The 24,228-nt window shown below is 35.6% G+C and overlaps 1 protein-coding gene across 3 annotated transcripts in view; it reads left to right on the forward strand.

Moving 5' to 3' along the window:
- The window catches only part of TLL1 (tolloid like 1), a 149,214-nt gene that overhangs the window by 62,189 nt on the left and 62,797 nt on the right, over nucleotides 1-24,228 (forward strand). For all 3 annotated transcript variants that reach the window (XM_062614225.1, XM_062614148.1, XM_062614061.1), the window contains 4 exons: nucleotides 12,275-12,385; nucleotides 16,171-16,251; nucleotides 18,507-18,659; nucleotides 20,678-20,795. In XM_062614225.1, coding sequence (XP_062470209.1) covers nucleotides 12,275-12,385; nucleotides 16,171-16,251; nucleotides 18,507-18,659; nucleotides 20,678-20,795 — 463 coding nt within the window. The remainder of the gene's footprint in view (nucleotides 1-12,274; nucleotides 12,386-16,170; nucleotides 16,252-18,506; nucleotides 18,660-20,677; nucleotides 20,796-24,228) is intronic.

The raw sequence follows: 24,228 nt of genomic DNA on the forward strand, positions 1-24,228 counted from the left end.
ATATTAGGAATTAGATAACATCAGTGATTTTCCACTGTACACTCACTGTTGCCTCACTAACTCTAAGTAAAGCAATTTCTGCTTTACTTGCTGTGTCCAAAATGTAATCAGCAGCTGTGCAGAGTCTCCATGGGGAAAAAAACCCCAAACCCTTAAATTAAAAATGCTGAAAAAAATAAATATTGTACTCAGTAACAAGCAAGCAAAATAGTTGTGATGAATAGGACTCATCATTTCTTTTTCAAACCATGATGTGAATTGGATGATACAGAGTAAAATAATCATGCTTCAACATTTTAGCTGTATTGTATTCTAGTAACAAAAATAATGTAGTAGAAGACATCTATTGAATATGTGGACAAGGAGTATAGAATTTCGTTGGTCCAGCACTCAAAACTTGCTGTGTTAAGCACAGGATCACTCCCAAAATATAGCAGCATTAAGAGCTGTTTAGTTGGTTTCCTTGTCTCTTTTGCAGAGCCAGGTTGCAGAATGATGTGCTAAAAACCAAGATGGCATGACTTAAAAAGTGAGGCTCATGACAGAAATGACTGAAACAGAAAGTTGCAGCTGATAATGGAAAACACTTCTGAAACCTAAATAAAGGTTTATTTATATATAGTTTAATAATTTTCCATGTTTAAATTTAAGACCATGCAAATGGAGCAACATTTATTTCATGTGGTATGAGGAGAACCTTGATCCTGAATGCCAGATAATCCCTCAGAGAGCCACTTCCCTTTCTGTGCCATTGAGCTTTCTGTGTAAATCTTTGGTTGCATTTAATGATTATTCAGGGATTTTCTGTTTTAGAGGTACTACTTAAGCCTAGTTGGGATTTTATGTCTGCGAGAAATGAAATACATGGTTTTTTTTTTTGTCTCCTGAAGATGAGGAAGAGGTACAGGAGAGGATTTCCACATAGATTAGTGCTGCTACAATATAACATTAATGTGGCATGGTTAGTATTTTCTAATGACAAGTTTTAAAGAAAGTGTTACTGTATAAATGTGCAGCCTCTTATTGCCATAGCACAGCAAAATTACTAAGGGAGTTCTCATGTGTTACTGAGCTCCTTATGCAATTCTACTCCGTAGTAACAGTCTGTAGCACTAGCGGAAAGGCATTATGGCTGTGAAATTTCTGGAAGACTGGTATTTCTGAAGTGAGACATCAGCTAAACAGTAATTCCCAGTTCTTTTTTGTAAATCAGCCACCTTCTGGGTTGTCATCCAAATTCCCACACACCTACTGCTGCTTCCCCCTCAAGGCTGCTGCACAGTGCTGGGACTGTGCTGGCTGTGACCATCCTTGTGCTGAGCTGTCTCTCCAGGCCTTGCAACAGGATTCTTCCAGGGGCATCACTAAAAATTGACTTTCCTGAGTGTGTTCAGAAGCAGGAAACCCCCAGGAAAATATGCTTGTAAAAGCTGAAGACCTAGGAGCCACTCATTTAAAGTACTCCTTTTCCTGTAGTGTATATAAATCTATTCCTACAGTATATCAAACCCCATAATTTTTGACCCAGTAACTTACTCACCAAAAGACTAGGATGTTAAACTGAAATTGTGACCAAAACTGCCCTGTACAAATTTAGGTGAATTTTGAGTGTTTTATTATTTTTGTTCTTCATCCTAGAAAAGGATTTTATTCTCTGAAATCCTTACTATTCAATTATTCAATAATACCTCCATTCTACTGAATAGGTTGGAACTTTTTTTCTTTAAAGTGTGGAAAGTGGAAAAGCATATAAAGGATTTTCCCTCTGTCCTCTGAAATACAAACATTTAGGCAAAGTCTGAAATTATCTTGGTCTTCCCAGCTTTTCCACATCAATAAATATTTTCTCTTTCTCAAAAAAAGTAAATTTATTGTAGATGGCTAAAATTAAATACTCTTTAGCTGCCTGCCTTCTGCATGGTATAGGTTTCCTAGTAGCCACATTCTTTCACCTCCTTTTCTCCATTTTGTAGCTCTCTTCCATTGAGTTTCATTTGATTTGAGATTTGATTTTCTTGCTCCTTGCAACATCTTTTCCTTGAACCTGTGTGCTTTTTCTTAATGATGGGAGAGGAAGCATGGAAGAGATTTATAGTAGTCCTTATGGTCTATGCTCAAGGTTGTGTATCTCACAACTTCCACTTTGTCGGTTTGTTCCCCTGCTACCTTTTCTGGGTTCTAATAATGTGGTGAAAGCTTTCATGCTTGTTGACTGGTCAGGATGCAGATGACTAACTCCAAACTCCTTGAATTTTTAGTTTGCAGCTACCTAGCATGTAAAGTGTCTTCTGAGTCACATGATTTTTTGCTTAAGTAAGCTTTGCTATTAACATCGAAAGCCCACTTGTTCTTCCCAAGTTACCATAATATGTGTTGGGCTGAAGACCACCAGAGCTGCAAACCTCTAGGCAACAAAATTAACTTCATTTCCAGTATCTGATGGTTTGTATGATAATTGTGCTGCAGTTTCCTAGCTTCAGATAGAGCTGTTACTTTCCTTCTGAGACTTTAAGACTGAAGCATCAAAGTCATCAAACTAGAAACTGATCTGTGCTTTGAAAAGATTGTACTACAGAGCACCACTTTCCCTGTCCCCAAATGCACTCATGCAGGTGAATCTATACATGTAAGTTTCTAGCTCATTTTTTTTACCTCTGGTTAGAAGGAAAATAATATTTCAAACCTGCCAAATAAAACAAGAAAATGATTTTTCCTATAATAACCATGCTGAACTGATTTAATTCAGTTTCTAGGACAAAGAAACCAGTACTGTGCTCAAGTGATGGACAGTTGTTTTATGATGAAAGTATTATTTTAATTTAAAAATACCTAAGTTTGCTCTGAGAAAAAAAATATGAATCATGTGGAAAAAGTTATGAAAAGTATGGTACTTCACTTACATAATTTCTTTTTTGAACCTAAAGAAGCTATTTTGACATGAACATGAGACAGTATGAGTGAAACAAAAAGCTATAAAAAAGCTGCTGTGTTACAGCAAATTCTGTATGACATAGATACTGTTGATTAATATGGGTGTAATGGCAAAGAATAAAAGAGTTTGTTTAATCCTTTGGCTTGTGCCATGCATTATGAGTTAGGTTGTTCGATTCACTTGATCTGGTGGTGCTGTTCTGTTTTCCTGGTGCTCAAATGAAAATGTCTAAGGCTTGCATCTTTGGGGAGGTCTTGTAGCAGCTGCCGTGTCTGTCTCAGCCCTGACAGCTGTTTCATGTAGGTGGCATGCTCAGACAGACAACATTCTTCCCAACAAGGGTTTTTCTCCATTCTTCTATACGCAGATTATTTTAAAGTTATCCATTTCTCCATTTTTAAACAATTATTTAATTTAATTGCGTACTTAATTTCTAGTCTTAATTTTAAAACAATGAGTTTTGTTCTTTTAGTTTTATACCTTTACGTACTTTCTATATTTTTAAGAAGATTGCCCTTTAAGAGTGATAGTTTTGCCTCAGGGATCCTGATCTTTCTACTGCAAGAAAGCTTAGCTGTATAATTAACTTTGTAGACCTTGACCCTAAGGCTATTCACAGGATAATGGAGGTTCAGAGTAAAAAGAAGATGACTTTTATAGCATCATAGTGGTTATATAGGGCTAACTGGGGTAGTTATGGCTGTGGTGATATTGTAGACCTGAATTTCCCCCCCGGTGTATTTTTCTAGCCTCCTTAGTAAAGCCAGCTATTGCAGAAGTTGTCAGCATTTGCAGGTAACTGGGAACAGCAAAAAAAATCCCATGACCCTTCAGCCCTCTTTTCTCTGCCGGAGACAAAAGTCTGCTGTCATTAAATGAAAGGTTAGCTGGAGCAGTGGCTTCTGCTAGGGGTGGCATGTACCCTTCCCAGGAAGAGGGAGAGCATTTCCCTCACTGCCTTGGTTATCGCAGTGGCAGGTGTGGCAGACCCTGGAAATGATGGTACTCGCTTGCATGTGGTTTCATATAGAGCAGGTCAGCATTTGTTGTGTTAAGAAAAAATCAGCTGTGATTGCCCTATATTTTTGGCAGCCAGTGATGTTTCTGAGAGCCCCTGGTTTCTTGGTGTGGCTTTCCTTTTGAAGTGGCTGATAACAGCTCTTAAGAAAGGCTTGTGTTTCAAATTTTTTATTTTATTCATTTATTTTTTTCCTTTTGACTCTGCAGTCTAAAAACTGCAGGAGAAAAAAATAGAAAATAATTAAAAAGGTTAATAGCAGGATGGGTAAAAGGATCATTTTCAGTGCATGTATATCTCTGTAGGTTTGTTTTGCCAGTATCTGGCCTGAGGCAGTGATCAGTGATGAAGAAAGTAGCTGGTTGCTTTGACAACATAATGTGAAGACAACTTTACTGTTTGCAACAGTGTCCTCTGCATTCCAGTTCATCAGTTAACCTATTACATGAGGAATATATTTTACCAGTTACAGAGTATGTGGAGTGTTGGTGATAATCTTTCATAAAGAAAAAGAAAATAGTTACTGAAAATCAGGAAGCTTGCCAGGTTGAACAGTTCATCCAAAAGGAGCTGTTGCTTTCTTAAAGATCACGTGCTCAAAATACTGTTGAGTAAGGTTAGGAGTGAAGCTCTTTCTTTTACTTAAGACTGCAACTTCTGTCAAAGTCTTTGCTTTCTTGAAGATTTTTTGTTTTGTTTTATACTAATTTTAACGGAATATGAAACTGCCCCTCAAAAAATGTGGAATTGAAGAAGTCACTAATTCCAAACTAAGAACAAAGTAAAAGCTGTAGTTAGCTCAGAGGAAATGGACATCTTCAAATCAAGATTTGTGCTCTGCCATAGAGAAACATCTTTAGCAAATTAATATCCCCTTTTTCAAAGATCAGGTTCTACAAATGTCGCTTTTGGTAAGTGGACATTTTACCCTGATAAAGGGTGTCACAAGTACTCCATTTTCCTTGCTTTGTATTGGAGATGTTTCCTGCTTTGATATACTTGGAACATGCCCCAGTGCTGTATGCTACTTCACCCGCAGCCCATCTGTGCTATGATCTGATTGCCGCTCTCCTTGGAGGGATGTCTAAAACCAGCTGCCTCTATAGGATGGGAGATGCTTCTCAGCATCCGTCTTTGGCTCTACGGTGGGTTTTTGTGTCCATAGTCAGGTCATACCTGGTTGTTTTTCTGTCCTAGTTGGGTCAGTTTGGTAATGACTTCCTGCAGAGTTTGGAGAACAGTGTGAAGAAGTTGCAGTGAACTATTGCGTATCACAGATGGGGTTCCACAAGTGTAACTTGGCCCCAACAAGAATGTTGCCTTGCCGCCAGGACCCTAGCTATGTATCAGAACACATGGTGAAAGGAAGGAAGGAAGCTAAAAGCATTGTGTGTGGGCAACACAGGAGAAGTTTCCAAGAGTGGGTGACATGAGACAGTGGTAAGTTGCAGGTAATGGATGTCAATGGGGAACCTGCATCATTGAAGATTTCAGTAAATTGCATTAAAATTTGTGCTTCTAAGGGTACCTTGCTGCCATACACAAGCTAGTTGATTTCAGGACAATTTTAGTATGCCTAGGTGAGCTATTGTCAAGGGATGCAATGTTCAAAAGAGTAGAGGATTGTATTTCTAACTGGTGTATAGTCTGGAGATGTTTAAAGTATTCTGCCATCGTTATTTTATTTTCTGATAGAAGTGAAAATGATACATTCCTTAGGGAAAATGGTGGCTTTCTGGTTAGGACTTTGAAACAGGAGTCTTGAAAAGTAGAATTGGTATGAGCATTAATAAGTTTGCTTTTTACCTATTTCACAGTAAGTAGGAGCGTGAAAGGAAACAGAGGTGTTATATCCCTTTCAGGTGTGTCTGTGTGAGCTTCTTCAAGTAAATCAAGGGGTTGCACTAACACATACTAAATGTCATGTGTAGATTTGAAAATGCTGTATGGTGAAATTAATGAAGTAGCTAATTTCTTGATTTGGTATGTCTGTGAAAATAGGCTGCCTTGGTCTTCTACTTAATGTCAAAGTTTTATTTAACTTTTTTGCTGTAATTTTTGTTCAATAAAAAGTTGATTTGTATAAATATCAAACACATGATTTAATTAACTTCAATTTTAATTCATAAATTGCTTTTGAATATTCTGTGAGCTCTGTACAGTAACATTGAAATTTATTACTCAGTTATGGCTGAATGTAGCACTCATAATGAACGATGATAGAAAGAGTTCAGGGTATGGCATGCAATCTTATGCATGTGGTTGCATGTAACATCTTCTGCTGTTTATTTGCCCTGTCTTGTTCTCATTTTAATGTTTTCCAAGAAAAGTGGATTGCACCTGAAAATCTTGGAATGGCTGAACTGATTTGAAGACTGTTCAAATCAGGTTAATTATTGTAGTGTATGTTGTCTTCCTTGTAATGAGATGAAACTGTTTTTACTTGTATAGTTCTAAATTTTCCTTTTTCTGTTCAGACTCAGAGGCAGTTATGTAAGCCGTGAATAGATTGTATGGAACAAAATGACTCACCAGATAGACTATAATGTACATAGCCGTGTTGTTGCAGGGAAGTACTCAATGACTCAGCTTTAGAAGAGGCTGTGAATTGGAACCACTGCACATGTGGATTTAGATGAGTATCTGCCCTGAACCTGGGCCAAGACACTTTTTGGCACCTCTTGCTGCATGAATTACTGGTCAGACTTTGAAAAGTGCTGGGAGTCCCACCCATCAAAGGGCATTAAATCTTCAGGTTTTAATTGTGGCTTGCCGTTAACTCTAACACTTTTGTTGTCCATTCTTGGCAACTTTAGTGAAGGAGATGAAGCATAAACTTTCTGTGCTTTCTACTCCCAGTAGCATACCAGATTCTGAGGCTTCACTTTTTAAATTTCTTCTAATATTTTCTTAATCCTTTAAGTGGTATCTTCTCAGTACAGGAGTAATCTCCCTGTCACAATTCTCCGTCTGCTCACAGAACAGGAGAATACTTTTGTGGTTGATCACAATATCCCAGTTTGCTAATGTCTGAGAGAGAAGTTCTGTTATTTTCACAAACTTTCCAAATGTGGGAAAGTTGTACCTTAACTGAACATTTTCTAGCCTGCACAGTCATCAGAACAAATCACGTCATGAAAATGGTTCTGGATCGCAGTGGTCTCTGGTGGTGTCAGTCTCTTAGAGCTGTCCTTGGTAGCTGGGTGCTCCTCTCTTCCCCAAGGTAGAGCTGGTTCTGTTCTGCTTCACTGATGTGCTGTAGGGGCAAATATCCACATCTTAGATGCATTTTCTACTTTGTTACTAATATCAGTATGAATACTATCAGGAATATATTTTGTTTTGAAATGGCTGTTTATGATTTGAGTTTTAAAAATTATTATTATAGGACAAAATGTGAAGGAAGTTTGATGTAGGTAATTTTGTTATCGCAATTATAAGGCATATACTCCTGTATATATTTTCAGACTTGCATGCTAACTGATATTTCAAATCCCAGAATGAGACACCTTACTGCATATCATAGCCCCATGGATTTAACCACATGATTTCTTTCTTGTTCCCTCTACTTCTGAGCATCTGCTAGAAAGTCATGAAGGTCTATTTTTTTTTGTCTTGTGTATATGCTAACTGATTCATACATCCATACACTTAAAATAGTTTACACATATTTTTATTTTTTATTTCATTATTTATTTTTATATTCTATACTTAGTAGCACATTTTATTCATTTATAATACTGGATATTTGATACGGCGATGTTCTTGTTGGAAGACAGTAGATTATCAGAGAGAACTTTCCAGATGAACCTTAATTATTGATGATAAAAATAATAGTTCCTGTCACAAGCAGTAAAATGTAGCTGTAGTTCCTGTGCTTGTCTGTATTTTATAGGTAATCTTATTTTTCCTTCCCAATCACATTAGTTATGTGGTAATATTAAGGTGTGTTTTTCTGGATGGCAGATATTTTTTACAACCTACTGATTTTCCTGTTTTCATGCTTGTGAGTTCTCTGTTTACATGTAGCAAACTTAGCTGCTTTGCATGGCAGTCTTTTGCCTTTTTATAGGCTTTTAATAAAATCAGACCTTTCTGAAAGTGTTGTTTGGCTGAGGGCTTGGAGTTGTGTGAAAGCAGAACTGCGTCTACTCTACTGGTGAAGAGTATTTTCTGTTTTAACAGCTCCACATAAATCCTTCTCCATTGTTACAGAAAAACAGACTTCTACTGTGCCTAATGTCATGGCCATAGAAAACATATGAAAATATAAACCAAATTAAAAAAAAGTTGTATGAAATTTGGTATAAAAGTTTCTATCTCTGTTTTTAAAGTATTGGACAAAAAAAACCCAAGTACTTTTTATTAATAACCTATGTGTAGTAAAAGATATTTGAAATACTTTTCCCCTGAAATTAATGCTGTCTCAGATTTTCACAGATTTTTCCAAAGCTGATTGTCAATCTTGCATTTTCAAATAAAATGAAAAGCAGCCTGCCATATCAAGTTTTCCTGATCAGTAAATAGGTAGATAGGATAAGAGATAATATGAAACAACCTGAAATAAGTAAAGTTACGTTAAAGTTCTGCTTGGATGATTTTGAAAATTCTTCCATCCCCCCCCCCCCTTTTTAAAAAAAAAAAAATCATGCTAAGTGAATTGGTTGTCAGATTCTTGTTAGTTTGCTGGATGAAACTTATGAATTAAACATCTGTGAAAAACGAGGGAGGTGCAGAGCTGATCAGGGCAGTTCTGTTCAGGAGTTCCTTAGAGGGAGCTAATAAAGCTCTTAATCCTAACATGCTCTTAACAAAGTCTTTAACATCATGCCTTGCATACCCAAACAACCCTCTGCTTGTTTTCTGTAAGGTTAAGATTGGTGTGTGACATGATGAAGTATACGGAGTGACTTCTTCAGATACTTTCAGGTCATAAAAATTTTAAGGCAGGAGATAAAAATACGGTCTCCTCTAGTTACAGAATAGTTTAACATACAGGCATTCAAAAAAATTAGAGGATACTTTTAACAGTTGTTGGAGATACCTTTTGTTTGTTTTGTTTTGATTTGCGGATTTTCTGATAATTCAGGTGGGGGTTGTGTCTCAGGCTTTGAAGGGCAGAATTTAGATTCTATGCAGTCCTTTCATTGGAAAAAATGCATATTTTTTTTTAAAAGGAGTGATCAGTTCCCTTTTTGTCTCAATTGCTGATTGTTTGGACTATATTGAAATTAAATAGCATCCAGTTAACTGTTATTTCTTTTGCTAGGTATATACCTACCCTGTTGAACTAAAATAAATTCAGAAAACCACATGCATTTCAGTAAAAGTAAACTGGCAATTATTAAATTGTTGCTAAAGTCAAATGAGTTAATTCTGCCAGGGTTTCTGCCTTTCTTCATGTTTGTCCTCTGTGTGTTTGTGTTTTTCTGCAAAACAGAACTTCCTTGTGTCAAAAAAAGCAGCTTGAATTAAGCTTCAAGTCTTCCATTATACTTTTAAACAAACAGTCATATGTATTTATTTCTTCAGCGTTAACTCATATTTAGTTAATACATGAGAGAACCTACCTCCTGTTGGTCACACAAATTACTTGTTTACAACTACGTCAGACTTGCATCAGCACTTATTGTTATATTGCCATGGTTATATATTGTTAAACTTAACCTTGTGCTTGGTTGCTAATCAAAAACTAGCTAGCAGTCCAGATGTTTAACAGAAATATCATAGCTTTGTTTTCCTTTTTAGCCCAACAGAAAAAGTTACTATCCCTTGCTTGGACATCATATTTTATATACGTGCACATAAATTCAATGCATTTGTGTCAAACATGTTCAGTCACAAATAGTCTTTGCTATTTGCATTTTCATGGCAAAGTGAATGTTACCACAGTGAAGCAATATAGTTGCATCATCAAGACTAAGGGGGATATTTTCCACAATTTTTTTCTACTTTATTGTTTTTCTGAAGTGTGATTTGCCTTGGGATTTCATATTTATACATCAGTATTACACACTGAAACCGAAGTAATTTCTGCTAATGCATTTCTGTCAGTGAGTGATTTCTCGCGTCATCTATTGTTAGTTCAGAACCTTCCTTTTGTTAATTCTCAGTATTACCAGGAAAGAAAAATGGGCTTGCTATTAAGCTTTAGCACTTCCTCAAGTCTGGTGTGTGACCTCTGCTGGGGCACATCATGTCTTTGTAGATTGAAATGTTAATAGTTTCTTCCTCTTACCATTTTATGTTCTGTTTATTAAAGTTTGCAATATTTCATTGTGCTTATACAGTGGCCCCTGTTATGAAAGACATCTAAGGGAAATCTCTAGAAGGTGTTTATAATAGTAATAATAAATAATATTTGACTCTAGTCAGATAGAGACTACTGACTTTCTCCCCTCACTGTCCAAAACCCTGACAATTTGCCATCTTTTTCCTAGAAGCTTAAAGGAAGAAAAAACATCTAGAGCTGCTCCTGGCTCTGTCTCGCTGCCTGGTGGTAAAACCCATCACTGGTAAGAGCAGACTAGCCAGAGGAAAGATGTCCCTAATGCATCCAATGTGAATATAAGAAAATAGTGACCCTTGGAAGCAAAGTGTTCAGAACTGTTAGTAGTGACTGAACACTTTCAGAAATGGTCTCAAATACTTGTGGTTTCTAAGAAACATTATCTTTTTGTGTAAAAATTACATACATGGAAATATCTGTATTTAGGGAAGACATCAGATGTTGGATATGTTTTTAATTGAAAAGTTTCATTTACACTTTGGAACTCCATAGTTGATCTATTTTTTTTTTTTTTTTTTTTGTGTGTGTGTTATTTTACATGGTAGACCAAAGGCATTTTCAGTGTGATTTCTCTTGGGTGCCTGGCATTCAAGAAGAATAATGGAGATAGGAAATAATTTAATATCAGGGAGTTCTTCAGAAACATTTTTGCTTAAGTGGCTATTTTTTTTTAATACAGATTTGATTAAATACTAATGAATGCAGCAACATGAAACTACTGAGAATATTATCTGATGAATGTTGTTTACAACATCATATGAAGAACAGGGTGAGATATAGAATACCAGTTAAGTTCAGTTTGAATGGAAGTAGACCAGAGAGAATGATTTGGTAACAGCTGGACTCCGGACAAGGTTTTAGTTGTATGGAAAGTATGAAAGCAGTTGGCTGTGGAACTGTATAATGAACAACCAGGTAAAGTTAGTCATGTCGTCCTGGGTGGGAGAAAAAAAGCAAAAGAGTTGAAGATGATACCAAGATTGAACCAGTGGCTTTGTGACTCTGAGGGGGCAAATAATAGAGCTATTGATCGAAGCAAGAGGAGAGGGAAAAGGACGAATTTGGATAAAGATAATAAACAACCACTTCAGCTCATGTTAATTGCTATATGCTCTGTTGACTTCATTCACAGTGGTTGAGGATGTGGCCTATTGAGTTCAGCTTTAATGATAAGTTTGAGTTGGCAGGAAGATTTCAGAATAAAATCTCAGCAGAGATGAAAAACTGAGATTGTAGATCCTGAATTCTTGCAAGTGGGCTGGTATCTTGGTTCATTGAGTTGTGATGGCAGTTTAGGGAAGATGAGTTAGCTGTGCAGAAGTTGAACAGAAAAATCCTGAGGGAGCCTGAAAGAACAGGAAAAGAGATAGGAAGAAATCCAAAGGCCAAAGAAAGGTTAGAAAGAAGAGAGATAGGAGCCTGGAAAAGCAAAGTATGTGAAAGAATCCTAGTAGTGAGATTAACCATAAAAACTGAAAGCATATAAATAAGCCAAGAGGAAAATGATTTTTTATTTTTTTTTTCACTCAGTTTAACAGAAAACAGATGAAAGTATTAATTCTCTGAGGCAGGAATAATGTAATTACAACATAATAAAAGTTAGTTCAAATAATTCTCATTTTCAGGAAGATATTAGAAAATATAAAGTTTATGTTTTCTCAGCTCTTATATGTATTTGATCATAGTTCAAATCTTAACATATTTCAGTGTCTTTTATGCTTTGTTATATTTACTTACAGAAAACAACACATGCTGCAATTTTTTCATGAGATTGACATTACATTTAAATAATTGCATCCAGGCAATGTGTAAAGAAACTAAAAAGGCTGTAAGAGTTTAGGTGAATACCAAAACCAATCATTTGTCTTTTGCTGGGTAGTTTCATTTCTTTGTGTAAAAATACAGATCAGTAAACAAATATACGTGATACTAATATAATTTTTGTACATTTTCCCAACATGGCATTATAGTCTTCAGATTAGTTTTATTGTCTAAATAAATTCTTTAATTAAATTGAGCTCTTTTTTATTTAAAGCTGTCTTTTGGGGAGATATTGCCTTAGATGATGAAGACTTAAAAATCTTTCAAATTGACAGGACGATTGATCTTACGCAGCACTCCAACGAAAGACTTGGCCATAACACAGGTATGATATTTCAAGCTTGTTTTAACTTGTTTTTCCTGATATTTACTTCTGCATAGAAAGCAATCTCTCTTTTAAATGTAGAAAGTCAGTATAATGTTTTGGGTACTAGTTTTTACTTTAAAGAGAATATATTTTTGCTTTATGGGGAAAGAAAGAAGCTAAAATTTTGATTTTATTCTTGCATTTCTGATTAATAGTATCACATTGAACTGAAGAGCAGAAGCTGGTAGGAACCATAAGGCCACTCCTCTCTGCAGGTGTTTGTGTGGGAAAGGAAATTGTACAAAGCTTTGCTTTCATTGCTAAAAGTTCCCGATCACAGTGCCTGAGTGCCCTATAGAGAGCATATGTGAATTCCTGGAGGCGATACTGAGAATCTTGGATTACAACTCTTCCTTTAGCTATTTTTTCAGCTCCATTCAGACCTGTACCCAGATTTAGAAGCAACACAATAACGTCATTCTTGCTAGAATTTGCCTTGTCTAAAAAACAAATATCTGATTTGTGTCACTGATTTGTACATTCATAACTGAGAATGGTAAACTTTCAGCTTATGGTTCTGGAAAAGCCAAGTGACTTACAAAAAGTTTGGGCAAAAATGCTATTAGATGTTTAAATGCATAATTGAAATTTATTTTCTATTAAGCATGTTTTATGTGTTCCTGAAGTACTATTAACTCGATTCCTGATATGTGGAAATGGGATCACCTTGAGGAATAAGCAGAAAGGAATTTTTGAGAACAAAGGAAAAAAAAAATGTTAACCATTCAATATCGATATATTTAAAATATTTTTACTCTTCCTAGTTAGAAGTCATGATTAGACTATTTTTATAACAACTTTAAAGGGAGATAAAATAAATTTTCAAGCCAATTGTGTTTTCAAGGCAGGAACACCTTTGATCATTCCTAGGTCAGGACTGGATTGAAAAATGTTAATGGAGTCAGTGGTTTCCCTGCCTCACTTTCCCCCCAAAAAATAGCTTTAATTGGCTTCAAAGATATTTCAGGCACTAGTTTTGCTGACAAAATGTAGAGAGCAAGGTCGGTCATTTCCCCTTAAAATGGATGCAGTCAAGTGATTTCTTTGGCCTGCTGACTTTCTTTTTTCTTCTTGCTTTTCTATATTTTTTATTCTTTTTAACGGCACAGTTATTTCTTTGTCAGTTGCAACTGCAAGAATATACATTTTTAAGCTGTTTCTAAAGAATATTTAATATTCTGTTATTTTATATTCTGTCTGAGATTTGTGAATTGTTTTTCCTGTAGACAGTATCCCATTCGGGATATTGAGTCACCCTATTAAGGATTACTAATGCATTTGGATCAAATTTTTCTACCTTTATTGCACAAGGAGAATCAATGCAACTGCAGTGGTCACTGGGACTTGACTTTGTAGAACAAATTCTGCTGAAATTAATAATTTTGTAATAGCATTCAGTGAACCCTCAACGGTCTTGATTTTTCTAAAAACAGGATTCGAGACCTCAATTTTACACTTTATATATGTAATTATTTTTCTAAATTTATGTCATTTTGTTGCATTAACAAGGAATTTAGCTGGGTTTTGCAAACTGCACAGCCTAGGATGCTTTTTTCCTTTTAACTTCCAAGAGACTAAATTGTCAACAACTGACTAGTTAATATTAGGTATAGACATAAAATGTCTGTAAAATAGAAGATAAATTAATATTTTACCTCAGTTACAGACACAATGACAATTAAGTACAAGCTTGATTTCTTAACAGTTTCTCTTGTTGACCTTCACAAAGTACAGGTGACACCAGGTAGAAGAGTTAGATGCTTGGGTGTAAACCATCAGGATGAAGCTACAGTGTTGCATTTTTCATTGCAACTACTAATTAAAATCCTGACGCTATCAGGTTCTGATTCACATTAGCTGACACTCCGTTTGGTGAGGATTATCTGCCTAGATCTGCAGGGTCAGATACTTAGTCTGTAAGCTTCTCAGAGTGTGGCTCTGTCATTTTATTTGTCCTTTCTTCTGAGCAATAGGCATAATCACTGTAAACAGAAACAACAATAAAGCTGATAAGATTCTTGTGTGTATTATCATTCCAAACTGCCAAAAGTATCCTCTTTTTCCTGCCTGAACTGTGAGAAGATGCAGCAAATGTGATTGATTTTGCTTAAAAAATTTTTTTAGACTGTGTTTTGGCAAGGCTGCATATTATTCATCTAAGAAAGATTAGTTATGTGGGATACTTTTCTTTCTTTAGTTTTTCACTAAATAGACTACGCAGGCTGTGTTAACACAGTAATGCTAGTTTCATAATTTTTTCTAGAAATAATTATAAGGCAATAGTTTCTTTAAGTAAATAATGGATTCTTTGTCTTTTTTTTTCTATTACATCTGACAATTGATGCTTTTAGGGATATTTTAGAATTAATTTGGAATCTTTAGCTATATGCCTTTTCTAATAAGATGAATGTTAAAATGAGAGACAATTGCATTATTGATGATCAATACAAGGGATGGAATTGTTATGTACTCTGTGGTGTATATTATAGTTACCATGTAACTTGTTGGAAAGGAATGTGTTGAACTATTACCTCATCTATATAAAATGCTTTAAAAAATTTGGAAAATTTTTCTCAAGGGAGCCAAGCAACTATGTGACAGTGTAATCCAAATAATTAGGCACATTGTTATTCACTGAGCAGCCACACTAACTAACTTGCCTTATATGGAATTTTCTCATCTGTAATAGAATTTCTAGTTGCTGTTTGATAAATATATTCTCGATATATATATATTGACAGCTTTTATGGGAAGTTGGGAAAGGTCTTTTTAGTGGCAGTTGCAGGTTTCAATGGTCCTTTAATTTCTATCATTTTACTTTTGCTGTTGTAAAGTAGCCTGAAAAATCTCTTGTCCTGTAACAGATAGTGAATACAACCTATTACAAACTTCAGAAAATCACAAAACTTTCTGAACAATTCGGAATGATTTATTGACTATTGCAGCATTATTCTTTCTTCTGTTTTGCTGGTGTTTACAAAATCACTTGCAGCCACAAAAGGATTTTCTGTGAAGGGGCTATGTGGCGGATGATGCATCAAATGTATGCAGTAAACCTAGGGATGTGTTGCATTTCTGTAAATGGCATGGTAGATGTTTAGTAGCTTAGTTTTTCTTGCTTATTGATGGCTGAAATGACAGACATATATATGCCTACAACGTCTTACTGCAATATACACCAGCATGTAATGTTTCAAAGCCTTTAGAATACATTGACATCTCTTTGCAAAGAAAGAAAACTAAAGCTTTCATGACAAAATCAGCCATATTAAGCTTGTTTCAGTTTTGTTTTTTTCAGATGAAATTTTGGGTGTTTGCTTTCCCTCTTTCACCTCCCTTGAAATGAGAAGATTATGGCATGCATTCAGGAAATTTCTGTGAGAGTAAGCCTTTTAGCTGTCAATCAATATAGCTCTGAGGATGTCAAGGTCACCAGGAAGAAAAAAGCTCCAAATAATAATTAGATGATGTAATTGTCATGACTAGTCTGAATAGCAAAGATGTGTTGGCTTACATTCTGGAATGCATATTAGAAAGTTTTCAGCTAAAAATGTATCTTTATTTCATTGTCAAGAAGAATTTGTATGTGAATCATTGAAGAATGTTAAATTTCCTTTAAGATACATCGAAGTTTTTATGGGGTACTTTCTAATCTCTCCAGGCTATATAGGTGATGTAGATGTAAGATTCCATAGTTTTAACTTTTGTAAAATGCTTTTTGTTTTTTCCTTTTCTTTTTAAAGGTGGCTTTGGAGAGCATGGAAAGTCAAAAAAAAGAGGTGCCCTCTATCAGCTTATAGACAGGATAAGAAGATTTGGCTCTGGTATTGTCACTGTTTAAATTAGCAGTTTGCCTGATGTGATAATGTATCATGAACATTAATGATGATAGTACTTTAACACTTTAAAGCCGTATTACTATTGGCATAAACAAACTATAAGATAAATAGTACAGGAATAATAATGATTAGCTCTTTGTTGCAGTTTCTTAGAGATTTATTTCCAGCATCAAATCTGGAAGCTAAAATATGCAGTTTTAAATCTCAAAAATTACTTAGCCTTTTTCAATAGCTGTGTTCATAGTTATCAGTTCTACTGATATCAGTACAATGTCTTTTCAGTACAGGTAGGCTATGCTGCATAGCTGCTAATTTTATCAGTATTTTTTCTGGACCCAGTTGAGGCATTCTGATAATTCACATTGTGTTTGAAGCATTTATGGCGATGGACAAACACATTTTTATACTAATCATAAACTTGTTAGTATGAACGCAGCTGAATTCAGCTGCCTATGTAAGTGGGATCCCCAGTAATACTGACTGAATTTACTCACCATATTTGATGCGAGGAGATATCACTTCAGTGTCATGAAACTTCAACCTCAAATAGGAAAAACTATGGAACTCCATTATAATCACACCACATTATGCCTAAATGCATCAGTGCATATTTTGCAAGATTAGCCAGAGCACAGTAACTGCCTTTGTATATGTGCTCTGGTATAGAATCTTCATTCTTTTTAAGATAATTGCAATTTTAGTATTGTATAAATACTTGTCATCTTTTGCGTGCAATTTGGCATACATTTCTTCTAGTTTAAAAAAAAATAATTTTGAACAGTAAAACATATATATTAACATGTTATACAGTTCAGTAATGACTGTATATTAAGTGTAAGAATAGTTCTCTGAAGTTTTTACTTGTGTTGTAGACTGTTGTGTAATTCTCATTGACATACTTATTTAATGACAAGGGTAAGTTATTTGCTTTACCTGAGTTTTATTTAAACCCTGAAATGTTCAATATCATTCCAGTAATAACTTATGTGTTAGCTGTTACGAAGGCAGACTTTCCTTCCTGTGTACCAAGAGCTTTCTCCCTGCCTTCTTCTGTAGCTTCTTCCCTTTCTTCCTTTTTCTACTCTCCCAGCCCTGAGGCTATGCCAGGATACCATACCATGATCCTTCCTGGAATCCTCCTTCATTCTGACATAGCCATTAACAGGAAGAGCTGCTATCACAGGGGATACTCATAGAGGGAAGGTGTATTCTTCAATGAGGAATAAGACTTGAACCCCACTGAGTAGGATTTGTTGATTGGCTTTCGAGTGATCTATTTTAATCAGCTGCCCTTCTGAATTGCTTTAGAAGAAACACCTATTGTGGTGTACAAATCCTTGTCTCACTATCCTCATCCTTTCTTTGTCACAGTTAAGTTTCAGCAGATTTGAGAAAGATTTGTAATGGGATGAATGATGGTAACACCTCTGAAAATAGAAGACATAATTTAGTCTTGTGAAGAAATTCCAGCCATGAGTAAAATAGTTATTCATAGCATTCCCAAAGCTCATTTATGAAAAAATTGTATTTGCATCCTGTAGTGTTGTAAAATGAACATCTTTCATCTGAAAATGTATCTAGAGGTAATAGCTTCAGATGCTGGAACTTGGAGAAAGAAATGACCCTCTGACTTTTTCTGTATGTATACAACTTTGCAAATAATTGAGATTCTTTTTGCGTGTAATTCCTGACAATAAAAGCCTATCTGCTACTTTAAGAAATTCTTTCTGTCAAGTGCTTTAAGGGTGATCACACACTTGCTTTTTCCAGATCTTGCAATAAAAATGAAGGAGACAGCGAATGCCTTGATTATTTCGGTTCTGACCAAAGTCTTTCCTCCTTTGCTGAAAAAACCCAAATTAAAAACATAAAAGACCCCCTAAACAAACAAACCAAGCCTAACACAGGGAGTGTGATTAACAAAACACGAAACAAAAAAAAAACACAAACAAAAAAACCCTATTATTAAATAAGAAAATTTAGATGAAATTATGTAATATACCTTCAAGTGGTTAAATATAGATGCAAATAGTTACTGTAGCTATGTTGGAGAAAACAAAAAGACTTAGGCTCTTCATTTTGAGCATGTCTCAGAAAACCAAGTAATGATAGGCTGTTGCATAACAGCAGTCTCCTACTTTTAAAGGGCATAAAGAAATAATCTGACTTTAACCTTCTGGATAACTGTTCCTTTTTTCTTGTGTCTATGATCTCATTCAGTGTTTTAATTATCATTACAGGCTTTGAGCAAAATAATACATCTAAAGGAAGAACTACTGTAAAATTCTCAGGGAAAAATGAGAAAAGCAGATTTCCCAGAGCTGCTACATCACGAACAGAAAGAATATGGCCAGGGGGTGTCATTCCATATGTAATAGGTGGAAATTTCACTGGTAAGCTTTGTGCTTTGGATGGGAAGAAAGAATATGATTTTTTTTTTTAATTGCCTTTTTTTCTTTTTCTTTTTTTTTGTTAATGATTTTTCGGTAAAGTCATGCTGTGGAAGTCAGTAGAAGGGCTCCTGTTGGATCAGGCCTGAAATACATCTGTTCTGAACATATTATTCATACTTCAAAAAGTTGTTCCCAAAGGCAACCTACATAATAAAAATGTATAACTATGTTTCAGAAAGGGAAGGCTCTTTTTCTTTGCCTAATATTTCTCATAGCGTGTTTGTTTTCAAGAGCCTAAGTAACAGAATGTCATGAAATCTGTTTTTTAACAAGTGCAGGATATTTAGCACAAGAATATAACTAATTTAACTTGTGTGACGTATTCTGCTAGAATGATTTCACTCAACAAACTGACTCAAATGTATTTTGTTATTCCTCAGTTTGGTTTTCAGATGGGTACACACAGACATTATATATGACAAGAACAAAGACTGACTGCAAAATAAATATAGTCCTTAGCAGAAAACTGTAGAAAAAGTTTAAAACATTTGTTAACCCTGAAAAATGTAAATGGATCAATATCAATGTGGATGTAAGAGTTAACTTAAAACAAAAAGGGAGGGAGAGAAGCAAAGATGGCTCGGAAAAGATAAATAATAATATTTACTGAGTGCAGTAATAAAGGAAATCAAAAGAAACGTGTAATGCTCACACACTGAATGCCTGTGTATATGGAGAAACCGGTGTCATTCATTTCAAACTGACAGCTACATTCAGACTTTTATTTTGGGTATTTACATAGTACTATACCAAATGTGACCTTTGCATTAGGATTACCATCTTCTGAAATAGTGGTAGGAAACTAAATGAAGCGTATCATATCAAACATTTTACCTTTTTCATAATGAAAGATAAATTCTAAAGCTTGGAAAACATTGCTTAAAGATAAAAGAAAAGGGCAAGATGGGATGAAATAACCTTTAATTTCTAGGATCTGACATGATTTGAACTTGCTAGTTTTATGCACTTAGAGGTTTTGGTTTTTTTTTCAGTTTAAAAAAGTGTGTTTGTTTTAATTATAGTGTGTTGTAACATGCATCTTTTGTAACATGCAAAGTTTGCAAGGTGGATGCATTTCTGCTAGCATATTCATGCCAAATTGTAAAGCTTGTGTATTTCCAGCTCACAAGCAATACAGCTATATTCTCAGGTGCTGCCTCTATGTTAATAAGCCTTGTCTTTTGTTACTCAATGAAATTACATTCCTATACTATCTGAAGTACTGTATAATTACTGGCTTTGTGTTTTATGGTGAGAGCTGGCTTGCCTGCTTCTGCATCGAGCATGTATTTTTGATTGTTTCTAAATGTTTCTCATTTTTTAAAACAATATCTAGGTATGCTTAGTATTGTACCAAATTAATTTACACCTTTTGGTGGATCAGTTGATTTCTGAAAGACCTTGATGTAAAGAAGTGCAGGGTGGTCCTTGGTCAAGAGTGTTATTTAAATCAAATGACTTGTCTAGTGTGCCTGTTTGCATGGCTTAGGTTAAATTGGTCTCCAGATTGCATTTTTTATTTTTTTTTCATCTTCTAGCCAGATAGTCAGGATCCAGAGATCCTCAATTATTTTCCTTTTCTTTCTTTTTTTTTTCAAGCGGCCCACTTCATAATTTCATCTAGGAAATTGCTTAGCAAATATGCTAATACAAGCACGTAAGCAACACTGTATTGTGCTGTCTTCCTCTGGTGTAACATAAATGTGCTTTTAATTAGAGTTTTTATGTTTCCTAGAGTGTGTCAGGTAGTTTTGGTCCCCTTGGAAGCAGATACATTATGACAAGCTGATGGTCTGGTATCCCTTTAATTGTAATCTGGCAGTACATGGGACTGCTGGGACACAGGCCTTCATGATCCAGTGCCTTCTTCCAGGCTTATATTCCTAGTATTGAAATCTGATTTTAAGGAACAAGACACAGTTAGAAAAGTCTCTTATCTCATACAATTATTCTTCTAGGCACCCAGCGCGCCATGTTCAAACAGGCTATGCGGCACTGGGAAAAGTACACGTGTGTTACGTTTATTGAACGAAGCGATGAAGAAAGTTATATTGTATTTACATACAGACCGTGTGGGTAAGTGTGTATGTATGGTAACATACGTGCTTTCAACATTTTGGCATGTTTGTCAGCTTTGAAGTTAAAAGTGAATATGTATTTCACAGGCAAATGAATAGTTACTGCATTTAAATGATACGTGTTCTGCTTGGCTGTAGGTTCAGTGCGAATAGCAACTTTCTAACGTTACACCTCTTTTGTCTATTTCTAGATACAGTGATTCTGGTAGATATGGGATTTTGGTAGAAATGGGAAGTAAAGAATAATTGTGATGGTTCCCTTTCAGTCACAGAGGTAGAAAGCAATGTAAATTTAAATGGAATGTGAAAGATGTAAGTGGTCTCAGGCACTTTAGAAAGAGAAGTGTGGGGATATCTACAGAGGTCTTGGTTTTGTGAAAAGTAAACAACTTCAAAGTGCCCAAAGTCAAATGATGGAAAATCTCTCCAGCCAAAGCATTGTTCCTTAGGCTGGTTGATGCGTCATGCAATCAAATCACTTTAGGGTGAAGGCTGGGTTAGAACCAATACTCGGTGTCTACTTTCAAAGTCACCATTATCTTTTACAGTTGATGTTTTATTCATGGGTACTTCACAAATTACAAATAATTTACAAAGGCTGTAACAAGTTAGAAATAAAAACAAAGTAGAATGTGGCTATGTGAATAGTTCACCAGTGATGAAAAAAAAAATCAGGCTAAACAGAAAGGTCAGTTGAATGACTTTTTGGGAGGTCCTGAATCCATAAGCCATTTCACAAAGAGCCAGATAAATAAGAATGTATCTTCTCTGGGTGAATAGGAGCCATTGTGCACTAACCATCGGCATACAGTGCTGATGCAGGATTTTCCATGGAAAGAGCCCAGACAAAAGTGACACCAAACCATCTGCAAACACTTTCTGCTGCATGGCCAGTCGTATTGAAATTAATCTTGGTTCTTTCCCATAGCACCCTGCTGTGTTGGTTTGTTAGCACATTGTGTCATTATTGTTTCCAGTACCATGGCAGCTAACGTTCACAGATGAGGGAGACTTTATTGTACTTAGCACTGTTTAAATTAAAAACTAAATTATAAACCTTGCCCCAAAGAGCACACAGTCAAAACATAACACATTTAATGAAACAGCAAGTGGATGCAGTCATATATGTAGAAATTCAGGTGGCAAGATCTGAAAATGTCTCAGATAACAGCATTAGTACACTAGCAAGTGAAGTGTGATTAAGCCTTTGAAATATTAAGGATATTTTCAAGGAGTGTAATGCATTACTTCTTGCAGCAGTTCATGGGAAGCTCATCCGAGAAGGGCAGTGATGAAAAAGCGTGTTTGAAATACTCTTAAATGTTCATATATCAGAAATGAATGAGAAATGTTCTGATTACCGTAGTCACATAGAACTGTGAAGGGATCTCAGAAAGGTGTCTAATGTATTCTTAAGACAAACAGCTATACCTAAGTTACTGCTGATACATGCTTGTCCAATTTGTTTCTAAAACCCGCAAAAAATGAATACTTCATGGCTTCTTAGGAAATGTATCGCTTCACTGTCCTTAAAATAAGAAATGTAGGAAGTTGGGGCAGTATTTTTGGTCATAGCTAAACCAGATATTTCTTGCTGCAACTTTAGCTTTTTTTCCCTGCTCACCATGGCCATAGAAAATAAATTATTCCTCTTTCTTTTTCAAAGGTATCTATTACATACTTTGTTATTATGTCCAGTCTCAGTTTCTTTTTCTTTTAGAATAGAAAACACCTAATTAATTTAATCTTTCCTGGTAAATTGTGTTTTTTAGGCCTTTGATCACATAGTTATTCTCTTTGGGATTCTTTCCCGCTAGTCCACATCTTCCTTGAAATTGAGGACCTAAAACTAGAGCATGTTTGTTCAGAAGAACCACTACTTCTGCTAAGCCAGTGCTAGAGTTAATTCATAGATCCTGTAGTCTCTCTTTCCACTTGGGTACCTAAGCATGATGCCTCCCTGTTTCTCAACAGCTGCCACATTTGACTTGTGGTCTATTGGGATATGACTCCAAATTCTTCAGTGAGAAAAGCCAGAATTCTTTCCACAGCACTGATACCCCACCACTGGTTCCATCATGTGCCATGCTTTGCATGTGGTGTCTCAGGACACCAAAAAATTCTGTGTTTCCCTTTTCAGATCTCTTACCTGTTAAAGTTATTATCAGTTCCAGGTTTGTCTTCATGCTGTTTTTCCATACTGCAAGTTTAAAGAGCATCTTCTCTGTCTTCACTTCATATAATATTCCAGGCATCTTTATAGCCACCCCTTTCTATTAGGGTTCTCTATTTTACCTATTGGAAGCTTGTGTGGAAAACTGCCTAAAACTTTACAGCTGGATCCCTTTTCACATCAGAATAATTTGATTTGTTGCAGTCTAAATCTATAATTATTTGTCAACATGTCGTGTTTATTTAACCTGATTTTGAGAATGGCTAATTATTGAAGTACTGTTTCTTAGTACAGCTGAAACAGTTGGTAGTTTGAAATTTCATAATTACTCATACTCATTTGTACCCATTAGCTGCAGATGTGAGAATAAGAATATAATGTTAAGATATTAGTGTTTATGATTCTTCTACCAAAGCATTAATATCTATTACAGCAAATATTTATGCAAATAGTTGATCAGGGCAAATAAAACTGATCTGTGAAGAGGTTCAAAACGCTTTTTGTTCACTACTTCTTCTCTACCCTTATGTTTCTTGCTGTTAGATAGGAAGTGCCTGAAGACACAGTCAATATACATCTCTATGCAAAGCCAAAAAGGGGGCAGCAAGCTGGGTTATAAATATTACTGAGTACAAGATCAAGCTTCTTTTTTTTTATACAGTGAAATAAAAAAAAAAAAGAGCAATAAGTCATATTGTACTGGCATCTCAGCATGCCTTTGATCTGACTTTGGGGAAATTTTTGTTCTCTTAAGTACTAAAGACTGAAGTACTTTTTATGACAAACTTTAGATGACTTATTACAATCGTTACTGTATCCACTCACATGGGTGTTTGACAAAGCTGTCCGAGATACAGAAAAGTCAAATATCTGTCATGTTCTTCCCCAAACATGTAGACTAAACAGCTTCTGAATCTTTTAATGCTGTTTTGAGCTTAATGGTGTATTAAATAGACATTACAGGCAAGCTTTTTAAGTTGGTGAAACAGGTAAAGTTATTGCCCGAGGTACAGTTTTGCAGCATTCTTTAGCTTTAAGAAGGATTACATGTTATAAAAGGTGCTCAATCACTTTTATGGAATGAGAAGAAATTCAGGGTTGTGCTAAATACAGGTGGGCTGACTCGTTCTCAGGTGGTAATTAACTCGAGCAGCTGGTGCTCTTCCTGCCTACAGCAGTTGGCACAGCTTCTCTGCTGGTGGTGGCATGGCCTGCAGGATGGGTGTGGCGGAGGCACAGGTAATCGGTTGCCAAAACC

This window comes from Pezoporus occidentalis, unplaced genomic scaffold (assembly GCF_034315485.1).
Source record: "Pezoporus occidentalis ecotype Australia unplaced genomic scaffold, CSIRO_AGI_Poc_V1 ctg1, whole genome shotgun sequence".
Taxonomy (NCBI): Eukaryota; Metazoa; Chordata; class Aves; order Psittaciformes; family Psittacidae; genus Pezoporus; species Pezoporus occidentalis.